We start from the raw sequence: 11,980 nt of genomic DNA on the forward strand, positions 1-11,980 counted from the left end.
GACGGCAGATGGGAAAAGGAAGATCTGAAGTTTCTACCTCACTCTCTTCTGTCTGTCTCTTTCTTGTATTTCTATCTTGATAAGAATCGTGAGAAAGCACGCCGTCATACTCTCTCCTCCCCATAGTTCTTCTCTCAAGTCATGTTCTTTGCAAGAAGAGAGAAGAAGAGGAAGAAACACAGGACAACAGGCTAAACTTACATACAATAGCGCGACCTGTCCCGTGCACTTCGTGCATCTAGATACAGACATATACGCGGAGGAGACTATACATACATGTCTACACAGATAGCTAGCTCCAGACATACGCTAGATCCAGTCAAACATAATTACAATATATGATGACTGGAGACAAAACACCGAAGGATAAGAGACGATGGAAGAAGGGGAAAAGAAAAGAAAGAGAAGAGAGAACTCTCTCTCTCCTTTGAAAAATATGAAGAGCATCCATTCTATGTCTCTCGCCTAGCCTCCAGTCAGCCCCTTGGAAGAGGATCAAAATCTGCTTGGACTATATGAGAAAAGATAAAAGACGGCTGTACAGAAACTTATCTCCATGCATCAATACACACATCTTTTCACATACATACAACGATGCTAGAGACGCCTGTGCCATACCAAGGCATACCGGACAGTTGTATCTATATCTTCCTATCTATCTACACCTATGCACATCTACATGGATATGCACGCATATGTATGTATATGCACATACGACAAGAGAGCTTCATATACGCGTCTAGCCCGCCTTTGTATATATACATGTACATTGAGAGAGAGACGAGATGAAGAGAAAGAGTCTGCATGTCCTGAGACGTGTGTAGAGAGAAGGTATTCTTCCTGTCGTGCTTACATAGAAGGCCCATGTACAGAATATAGCGCACGTGTAGATAACGCAGAAGACAAAGAGAGCCGTCCACTGCAACGATCTTAAGCTGTGAAGAATACCTACAGACATACACACACAAAGAAGAGGAAGAAGAAATGCTTATGTCGCACCCTTCTCTCTATGAGAAGAAAAAAGGAGGAGGAATCGGGAGAGACAGACAGAAAAGAACTCGAACTTTCTTGGGGTTTCTCGTCCGTATTCTTCTCCGTCTAGACAAGGAAGTAAGATACACATACACGCACCACACGGGAGACACGAGGAACTGCGTATATACATATATATATATATATTCTGTGGACCCGGTACATGTATATTCATATACAGACAGACCTACATACACATGGACGCCATACCACTTAGAATACGCAAGAAATTCAGAAAATGAGAGACTAGAATAAGACGCCAAGACAACAGAAGACGAAGTCGCTTCTTCTTCCTCTTCCTCTTGAAGTACGGAGGAGAAGTGAAGAACCGCGAGAAAGACAACGAGATAGAGACAGGGAAGAAGAAGAAGGAGAGAAACGCATGAGAGAGGCCGAAGGGAAGAGACGAAAACGAGTGGAAGAAAGATTCAAGTTTGTCTTCACTTCGTGGATTTACTTTTGGTAAGCAGAAAGAGCTCCCGGCAAGAGAAGGTGAGCCGATACACACGGAAGAGTTGAAGTGTATCAAGGACCTGAGAAAAGAAAGAAAAAGAAGAGCAAAACAAGCCTAGGAAGACACAGTTCCTACGTATCACCCATCCATACACCCGGCAACGCCGTTAGAGCGATGTCTGTACGTACACTCAAAGATATGTAACGGTATTTGCGGTGAGAAAGTACGAAACAGAGGTTCGTATATGAATGTACACATACACGTATATATATCAACGTCTATACAGATCATGCCTGACGATCTAAAGTGATATAACGTATACACGCCCTGGCATATAGGATGTACGTGTACAGGTAGATGCACATGTAGACGAGAGAGAGCTATCTTCATTCATAAAGGGAAAGTTGTCTGTATGCTACGAATCCTCTGCCGTTCACGTGACCCAGATGAAAAGAAGAAAAGAGAAAGAAAGAAAAAAAAACACGGGGCTTGAAACGGCCTCTGAATGAAAAGGAAGAGAAAAGATCTTTTTGCTGTGTCTGCTCCTCCTGTCCTTACATCATATACAACTCGCAGGTATACTTACGGAAAGCAATCCACCGTCTATCTATCTATCTATCTTACACGAATACTTGACAAGGATCGAGATACACATAAATGGATGACTCGATTCAGGAGATAAACAGGTGGGGCGAAGAATCGACACTTTTTCGTCACCGAGATGAATACTCCTCACACACAGGAAAACTGAGAGACTGCGAAATCTCGAGACATCTTTTCTTTCTTTAAGACTCTTGACAACTTACAAGGAGACCTCGATGAAGGGGAGTTAGGAGAAACTCATTTGCAATACCATTACTAGCGGAGGAGCTAGCTGTAGACTCATCAAGTCCATTGTTGTTGTCTCCATCGATTGCATTTCCCCCCTCTCCCTCATTCAAAGACGAGGACGACGCTAAAGGATAGAAAATAGCGTAGCCTATTCCTCCTGGATCCGCTACGATGGCCACACGTAGGAGTAGGGCAATCGATTCCACTAGAAGAATAAAACAATCGAAGCAGTTGAACATCGATTTAAAGTATCGACGGAGTCCCAAGATCTTGACCTTTAATAGCGCCTCGGCAAGGAAGAAAATCCAAACGAAAAATTCTAAACCGACGAACACAACGAAGGCTGTCTGAAGACACACGAGATGCACATATACACAGCCAGAGAGGCAGACAAAAGAAAGAAGAAGTAAGAAAGGGGAGATACGGTGAGACTGATCTATCTGAGATAGAAGAATCCCTCTCCAAACAACGTCGTCGTCTCTCTCCTGATGATAATTCTATGGCCACAACTTTCTCAGGAGAGGGAGACTAAGAAAGAGGAGACAGAAGACAGATGCCTCATTTAGAGACCTCTCTAGTCCCTGATAAGTGTACATCTCCAGCTACACACACTACGTATACTCCTCTCTCTCTATGGAGCCAGTTGGGAGCGGAGGAGATACCTAGGCAGATAGATATTGATCGATAGACATAGACAGACGAGTGTTGAAAGACAAGTGCACCTAGGGAGACAGATAGACGGCTAGTCAGGAGAGAAGATTTTTTGGTGTCTATCAAGAAACACTGGATGTCTACAGTTAGCTGATAGACGAGCTCCCATCTACTCCACCAACGAAGGCTTCGCTCGTACATACATCTCTTGGACGAGTGCAAGCGACAAAGAAATGCCGTTTCTTTCACTCCTATCTATGTCATCTATCTACAGACACCTCCACACATTGCGTCCGCGGGTAGAGAAACATCGGTAGCTATCTTTTGTCACATAAAGAGGCTCGAAGGTATAGAGTATATATCACTCGACTTGAATCTACTACTAGACTCCATACACGTCGGTTGTCATGACTATAGCCTCCTTAACACATGCCTGTTGTCTGCCGCTAGCCCTACGAGTGAAGGAGGAATATCACCTATCTCCTACTAGCTTCCACCCTCGATTTCGCTTCATCTAAAGACTTGAAACCGAGGAGGAAAAGACACAAGGCGTAGCATCCCACTATAACATCGACAACCCTTTCACAATTGAAACACAACTCCAGCAGCTCCCCGTAGCTAGCTGAACTTTTCTCCGTTGTTGGCATGCTATGCATAGCCTCGACTCTCACAGAAAACAATTCGAAGCTAACCGAGAATAGAACAGAAGAGAACAAGGCGAAAGAGAGGAAAGAGAAGAAGCAACGTAGACATGACTTGAAAGAGAAAAGAGGGAGAGACTTACATGGTTTGAGGGATAGAAGTACGTCGATGCTCCGAGTTTGATCACGTCTAAAATAACGAAGATCGTGACGAACAATCGAAATGCATGCAACGTTAATAAACTACTCTGCGGGCAGCGAACAAAACCCCACACATCGGACAGACATATTCTCTCTCATATACATACACGCAGATAGACCTGTAGGAACTAGATAATTACTGATATCATCTAAGTCCAGGAGCCCCCTACTATAGAGACATGTAAACACATACATAGAACCGAGTGTATGGACACCTGGGAAAAAGAACACCGGGTGAGAGAACACACCTTCAACTCGCCAGTAGACAGACACGTGTCTATCTATTATATCTACATTTATTCATACTCCTCTACAGCTCTCTTCAACTCCACATAAGCCAGCAGCGTCTACACCTCTCATCGCTCTCATTCCTGATTCCCATCGCGAGCCCATCTTCCACACTATTTCCCCCCCCTTCTCCTCCTCCTCTCAATCTCTCTCTTTCTGTCTCCACAGACATCAACCCCGATAAACTCCGCCGTCTTCTTCCGTTTCTGATCTTTTTCTTTCCTTCTCTCTTTCTTTTTCTTTCTCTTCTTGCTTACCCCTCCCTTCGAAGCAGCGATCCTTCTGAACTCGGCAGCGGCGGCGTCTTGATCCGCCCAGACACCCGTGAAGGCCCAGAACCCCGTGGAGTCTCTTCGTAATTGTTGTTGCTGTTCATACAGCAGAAAGGCAGGGACTCCTCCATCATTTCCTGGATATGTTAATGAGGCATGGGGTGGCGATGAATGACTATAGACGAAGTCTTCTCCTTCTTCTCCTTCTCCTGTCTCTCTCGACTCAAGAGGGGATTTCGTCGACGGCCCGTGAGGTGAAGGAGGGGCGGCATGTTTCGATGATGCTGTCCCTAACAGCGGAGACACGTACGGATGGCTAGCTGTACAAAAACCGCATGGGATAGCACTCGCACCGCCACAGCAACACAAAGGACAGGGGGGAGAACAAGAAGAAGAAGAAGATTCTCCTCCTCGCCCCGTGTTTTGTATATACGAAGTCAGGGTTGAAGAGTCTTCTCCTAGAGGTGCGCCCAAGTTGTGAGGGGGGGGTGGTAGCATCATCATCATCATCTTCGTCATTCTTCCTTCTTCTTCTTCATCTTCTTGATCTTCTTTTCTTTTCTGTCCTTGCTCTCCGCCCTGTGGTGGGTGTTGTTCTTCTTCTCCTTGACGAGAAGCAGAAGAGTGAAAAGGTGAGAGATGACGAGGAATAGAGGAAGGAGCCATAGGTGAAGGTAAAGAAGAAGGAGGAATCTTCTTATGAGAAGAATGAGAAAGTCCTCCCCCCTGAGAAGTTGAAGAAGAAGAAGAGGAAGAGGCAGGATGCTGACACGTGCTTGGAATAGTAGCGTTCGCAGAGGAGCTAAGGCCATTCAGACCCGTTCCAGTACTACTGCTACTGCTACTACTATTACTGCTCCCAGGTTCCCAAGAAGAAGATCTCTGAAATCTCAGCATTCTTCTTCCTCTACTCATCATGGCCATTCCCCCACCTGGAGAGGAGGAGCTACTTTGCGAATTGTCATTTTGAGAGCTTGAAGAATTTCCAGAAGCCAGTGGAGCAGATACACCTGAGTCGTTGTTGGTAGGAGAGCTCGAAGAACCGGCGCCGCCTCCGGGGGTGCCACGAGGAGAAGAAGCAGATCGATGCGGATTGTGTGGCCCTGGTGGCGGGCTTAAGATATGAAGAGGAGAATATAGGCTACTGAAGTTCTTTGAACGAGAGAAAGCAGTCCCGGGTGACGGGGGGGGTAAGAGGGGCAGAGGCTGTGAAGAAGAAGACGAAGGGGACGATGAGGAAGTCGCTTCTTCTCCTTGGTGTTGTTCTTGTAAGCGAGAAGAAGAGGGAGGAGGAGGAGGTGGGAGAGGCGAAGAAGAAGAAGAAGGCGGGCGAGAGGCGAGAACTGTTTCTTCTCGAAATCGAGGATGAGGGGGAGGTAAAAGACTTTCTCTGTTTCGGTCGTGATGATCTGAGAGGATATGACAGAACGGAGAGAAAGATGTATACGACGAAATGTGAGGAGAGGAGGAAGAAGAACAAGGCGAGTTCGAGGGAGAAGACGAAGAAGAGTCACAGGATAAAGATGAAGAAGACGATACAGATGGGGAACGTGAAGAGGGAGTAGAAGGCCCATCGAAACTTCTCGTGTGCGTATGCGAACACAAAACACCAGGGGGAGGAGGAGGAGAAGAAGCTGTAGGATAAGGATGACTACGACAGGTAGAAGAGAACAATTGACGAGAAGAAGAAGAAGATGAAGAGAAGAGAGAACAAGAATTCTCGATATCATAGAACCGAGGACAACACTGAGACGCACGTTTTTTCGACGATGCAGAACGCCCCTCACGCTCCTGGCGCGACCCACTGCGCTGTCTATACACCTGAAAATGACGCTGAGCATCACGAGACTCCCAAGTCTCTTTTTCTTCATCTCTCTCTCTCAAACCATCACTGCCGTCAACGGGGTTCCTTTGTGATTTCTCTACGGGCTGTCTTGAAGAGTTTCCTCTTCGCGACGATGAAGAGGATGGGAAACAGATCTTCTCTCCACTGTCTTTCCCTTCCCGGTGTTTCTTGCTGAAGGAAAGAAGGTCTGGAGAAGAGACAACGACAGACTTCAATGCTGGCGTTGATGCGCGCAGCGAAGAAGAAAGGAAAGATGAATGAGGAAGAGAGGGAGAAGAACAAGAAGCAGACGGGGAGAAGAAGAGGGAATGCTGGCTATGACTGGTGACATTTTTCCCATCACGGTAAGAGCCTGAACACCCCCCCTCATCCTTTCCCTTCTGTAGAGACATCTCAATAGCATCAGTACAGGGAGAAAAAGAAGAAGAAGAATCTTCTTCTTCTTCTTCTCTTCGAGACACGTCGGCTGGAAGAGAAGAAGCCGCGAGTCCAGGCGAAGAAGAAGAAGGAGGAAAAACAAGGGGAGAAGAAAACGACCGTATGAAAGGAATACATGTTGGTCTTGTCGACTGTTTCGCCGAGAACTTTCTCTCAAATGGAATGGGACTCGTCTCTTCTCTTTCTACTTCTTCTTCTGTTTTCTTTCCTCTCCCAATTGTGGTATCTCCTGATTCTTCTCCTCTTGAAAATAGATCTGTCGCCGTGTCTCCTTGTATACAACTTCCCGAGAGAGTAACACTAGAGAATTTGGAAGAAGCTGATGGACTTTCCTGTGGATGGTATGGGCTATCTATACCCCCTCTCTTCTTTCGCTTTTCTTCTTCTTCCTCTTCTCTTTCTTCACCTAGCAGAGCGTAAGACAATTCAGATGATCGCATTTCTCTACGACCAAGAGAAGAAGAGAGACGCCGAGATACTTCTTGTTCTTCTCCTCTCTCTCTTCTCCCTCTTGGCATTCCTTTCCCTCCCCCCCTCCATGAGTTGACCTTTCCCTTCATCGTCAGAAAAGGAGAAGAACAACTTGAAGCTTCCGGTCTTCGAGACTCTCCTGAAACTTCTTCTTCTTCTTCTCGCTCTCCTTCTTCACCGAGAGGAAAGCCGCACTTAGATCTATTAGATGGGACGTCAGAAACAGAGAGCAGGTTTCTCTCTTTTCTTTTCTCCTTCTCTTCTTCCTCTTCCGTCTCCTTTGGCTGGTGTTCTTCTCTAGCGAGGAATAGACATCCTCGAGCGTCTTCTCTTAAAGATTCCTCCATAGTGACGAGATGTTTGTAAGAGCGAGAGAGGAATCTCTTCCCTTTCTTCTTCTTGCGGCCGACTCTTCCTCCCTTCACAGCAGAAAGATACCTCGTTGTAAAAAGGAGGCTCTTTCGAGCCACGTCTTTGCATGCGCTGCTTCTAAACACAGAAGAACACTGCGTTTCTCCCTCTCTCTCTCCTTCAATCGATCCATCACTCGCCGTCATTCCTTCTGTGAAAGAAAGCAAGAGAAGATGGGAGACGAGACGCCGGCGAAACAACACCAACAGACAGAGAGAGAGCTTTACCCGACAGAAAATCTGAAGAAAACTCAAGACAATCGACGTCGAAAATCGACGGCAAAGAAGATGCTAGATACACACGTGACGGAGACGGGTAGCTAGCTGACGAAATTGTCTGGAGTGGATTATGAGCCTAGAGAAAGTTCTTTCTCTAGGGAAATTGTCTGGAGTGGATTATGAGCCTAGAGAAAGAATTTTCTCTAGATCGAGGGAACTCAGAGTTTTAAACAACTTCTCTCTTCTGTTCGATGACGCCACGAGGTCCAAGACCATTCCCCTACCACCTAGGGAAGAAGAGGCGAGTCTCTTCGAGAGAAAGATAGATGTCTCTTGATTTGATCTTTCTTCTCTACATAGACAAAGAATCTCGGGGGGTGAAAGAAGAGAGATCTCTTCCTCTCCCACCCTTTTGAGAAACGGAATGAAGAAGATCTCAAAATACAAGGGAATCGGCGAAGAGGATTGATGTGCTGAGAGTGAAAAGTCACAAGCTGACGTGTACGTACACTCGAGATGCACAGTGGGGCGGGGGAGGGGACAACGAATAGAAAGGGGAGATGCCGAGAGACTCGAGATACAGAGGGCGCTCCAGCGAGGAGACACTCGACGTTTCAGCGAGCTAGCCAAGTCCAGGCGCAGAAGTACAGGTAAGAAGAGAGAAAGAAGAGAGACAGTGAAATGACTAAACAACTAGCACATGAACTTTTCTTGAAGGGATAGAAAGAGAGAGGGAAGAAGCCTGGGAGCGACGAAAAGGAAGAGATATAAAGGGAATGTCGTCTACACCCGCAGCTCCGTGATGGTTCGGAAGAAGACTGACGGATCCTCTGCCTAGCAGGAAGATGAAAGAAGAGAGAGAAAGAAAGAAAGAGAAAGAAGAGATCCTCCTGAGAGAGAGGCAGCCCCCGTGGAAGAAGAACAACGACACCCTCTTTCTCGCTGCTGTGTACTCCTCCTCGGCGTTTTCATCCGTATGCGTCGGTCACATAACGACCCACAGGATATGAACAACTCTGTACATACACATCGATAGAGGTATGTAAAAGTAGATCTCTATCTTTCTCTTTTCTTCGCCGTAGAAAAAAACGAAGAGGCGAAACAAAAGAACACGTGAGAAGAAAGGCTCCGGAAGAACAAGGCCGAAGAAGGAGACGAGGATGAAGAGACAACTGAAAGAGGGATGACTGCTGAAAGACCTTGAGAAGAAAGAGAGAGAAAGACACGCGGAGCGAGAGATGTCGCTATGTCTTTAGCTCCCTCCGTCCCGATTTGAAAAGAAGGCGAAGAAGAATAGAAGAAGAGACGTCTCCTTCCTTTTAGTGAACTCGAACCTTTGCCCCCAGATAGAAGAACAAAGAGCCGAAACAAGAGAAGAAGACAGGAAACGCTCCCTATGAAGAAGAAGGACAACAGAGATGAGAAGAGAGCTTCTTTCCGGGGTAAACAGAAATCTCATTCATGCTAGGAGCGTTGAAAAGAAGAAGAAGAAGCTTTTCTTGAGACAGAATCTTCTGAGCTTTGTCGGAAGAGATTCGAAAACGGAGACACGTCTCTCGACTGTCCCACCTGTCTCGACGGGAATTTCACGTCTCATTCAAATGACGTCGTCACTAATACAGTTCATATATACACATACATTTATCTATATATATAGTGTATGTTATATACACGTACTATGCAGATGTCTGTGTATCCTCTGTACAGATGAGATGTGAATAATTGCCACACAGATCGTAGTGTAGACTATCCAAACAAGACATCGTCCTGCTTTCTCTATCTATCAATATGACACGTCATCCACGTATTTCAGGCAGATCGTACACACATATAGACAGAGATGTTACCATACACAAATATATCTATCTACAGAGAGATATGGAATACCCATATATATATATATATGTATGGGTATAAAGTGAGCCGACACGGGTAAGACTAGAAGAACTGCTGATAAAGAATGAAAGAAAGGGAGAACGGAAGACATAGGGGAAAGAGAGAGAGAAAGACAAGACTGGAGAAGCAAGGAATAGAGAAAGAAGAAGAAATGAAGAGGTGGAAGCAGAGCCGGAGTACTTGTTGTATTGAGGGGTTCTTGACGAGACGGCGAGGAGGCAGGAACTAAAGTGAGAAGCAGAAAAGCCTACGATGTATGATCTCTGGGAAAGGTGAAGAAAATCCCCGGACATTTCTAGGGGGAGCAAAAAACGAGACAGAGAATTTCTACATTTTCAAGAGAACAAAGAAGGAAGAACAAGGTGTTTCTCTTTCTCTTCTCACTCACACTACGATTACTACGACTACTACTACTACTGCTGGCAGTGCAACAACATCACCACGAGAACTTAGTCCATCGGGGTGTATGTACACTGGAAACTGCGGTAAACAAGAAATGTCTGCATAAGCAAAAAAACAAAGTGTAGCTGAGAAAAGACTAAACAGGATAGGGGGAAGAGACAACGCGGAAGGTGATCTTAGTTAAACGCTACTATCTTTCAAATCACGTGTGGCGCTTTGACGGGAGAACAGAAGAAAAAGAAAGTCCATTCTTCCTCTTCTTTTCGTGCTTCAAGAGAGGTAGTCCACCGCGAGAAGAAGGAAGGAAACTGAGAAGGCGATTAAGCACTGTGAGAACGCCAGGAAGTAAAGAAACCTCTAAAGGGTTTCTCGACTCTCCAAGGGTTTCTTGACCCTCCCTCCGTTTCCGTAGGTCTTTTTGCACGGATTCGTAGCTAGGACAGAGAATCTCCAGAAGAGAACACCCCGGAGAAAAGGGAAAAGGAATGAAAACAACGATTGTGTTGATGAGAAGACTGCCTAAGTGGTCTGCCGGGAAAAAGAAGGAAGAGAAGGACAGAGAAGAAAAGAGCAGCTCAAAAAGAAAGATAGAGGAACAACTGCATCTCCCTTTTTGAGGAAAAGAGAAACAAGTGAGATACCAAAAATCCTTTTCGCTTCATCTCTTCCTGCTCCTTCCCCTTCTTCTAGTTAAGTCTCCGTAAGCACCGAATGAAGAAGGTTCTCAGTGTTGTTGAGACAGGGCTCTTCAGACCCTCCGGCTCTTACTTCCTCCTTCCTTTGACCTTTACATTTTCAGCAAGGAAAAGAAACACAGAGAGAAAGAGAAGGAGGAGGAACGAAGAAAGAGACAGAAGACGGAAAGAACAACGTACGAAGAAGGATGACGGTAAGTGAGTAAGAGTGAATGCTTGAAATCCTATAGTTCCTATCGTTGTCAGCATCAACTAGCAAGGAAAGACGGAAGGAAGAAAGGAAGAAAGGCTACCTAGTTAGTCGTAGCAGGACCTAGCGCATGTGTTGTCCTTCCATCCTTATCTCCTCCTATCGGAGTGAGCGGACTGTACCACTACTACTACTACTACTCCGCCTCGTCGTCCGTCGTTCACTTCCACCGTGGAAACGTTTTCGCTGTTTCCAAAGAAGATTTTACTTCTTTGAACTTTTCATAGAAACAACAAGAAGAGATTTACTCTTTTGTCTTTAAAAAAAGCATGAAAAACTATCTATCTTCTCTATCGTCTTTCAAGACGTTCTCTCCCCCTCCGAGCTCCCTCACAAGGAAGGACTTGCTCCTACGACTCCTACTACTAGTGCTTCGCCTCACACTCCTGCTGCTGTGCTGCAGTGTCTATACACTCGGATGATATGAGGAGCAGGCGGAGGATGATAGGAGCTAAAGGGCTTTAGCTGAGAGAGTCGGAGCGAGTAGAAGAAAGCCCCTCATAAGAGACAAGAGTAAGGTTAGAGATAAGAGAAAGAAAAATCATGTAAATGAAGTCGAAGTGAGGCACGCTCTGTCGATGTTCTCTCCCTCTATCTTCTCAGCCACGAGGACCGGAAGAAGAGACGGAAGGAAAGAACCGAGGACGTGAAACCCTTCAGCGGACGAAAAGGAGAAGAAAGCTTTGTCTTCTCCTTTATCGTTCAAAGATAAAAGCAAGATTGCTTTCAGATAATAGAAGCCGAGGACTAAAATGGTCGTGACAAATCTTACTACCAAGTTGCAACCCGTGCCAGCTCACCACAACACCCCCCCCGTACCAGCGGCTCCTCACCACCTCACTCACTCGCTCACTGCCTGCCGCTGATCCTCTCATTCATATGGTGTCTCTCCGCGCTACGTTTCGCGAGGAACCCCGAGCATCACCCGTCTTCACACAGGCGCACCACTTATGGCTCACCTTTGATGTGCGAGAGAGGAACAG

At 46.0% G+C, this 11,980-nt stretch overlaps 1 protein-coding gene across 1 annotated transcript in view; it reads right to left on the minus strand.

Annotated features, from left to right (window-relative positions):
- Window positions 1–11,980, minus strand: part of CSUI_002255 (cation channel family protein) — a 27,145-nt gene that overhangs the window by 8,418 nt on the left and 6,747 nt on the right. Inside the window, exons 2-6 of the mRNA XM_068062457.1 lie at window positions 4,356–11,756; window positions 3,753–3,857; window positions 2,293–2,664; window positions 1,490–1,565; window positions 854–948 (exon numbers count right to left, since the gene is read on the minus strand). Of these exons, the coding sequence (XP_067925566.1) occupies window positions 854–948; window positions 1,490–1,565; window positions 2,293–2,664; window positions 3,753–3,857; window positions 4,356–7,682 (3,975 nt within the window). The 5' untranslated portion in view covers window positions 7,683–11,756. The remainder of the gene's footprint in view (window positions 1–853; window positions 949–1,489; window positions 1,566–2,292; window positions 2,665–3,752; window positions 3,858–4,355; window positions 11,757–11,980) is intronic.

The sequence above is a fragment of the Cystoisospora suis genome, assembly GCF_002600585.1.
Source record: "Cystoisospora suis strain Wien I chromosome Unknown contig_942, whole genome shotgun sequence".
In the NCBI taxonomy this organism is placed as follows: domain Eukaryota; phylum Apicomplexa; class Conoidasida; order Eucoccidiorida; family Sarcocystidae; genus Cystoisospora; species Cystoisospora suis.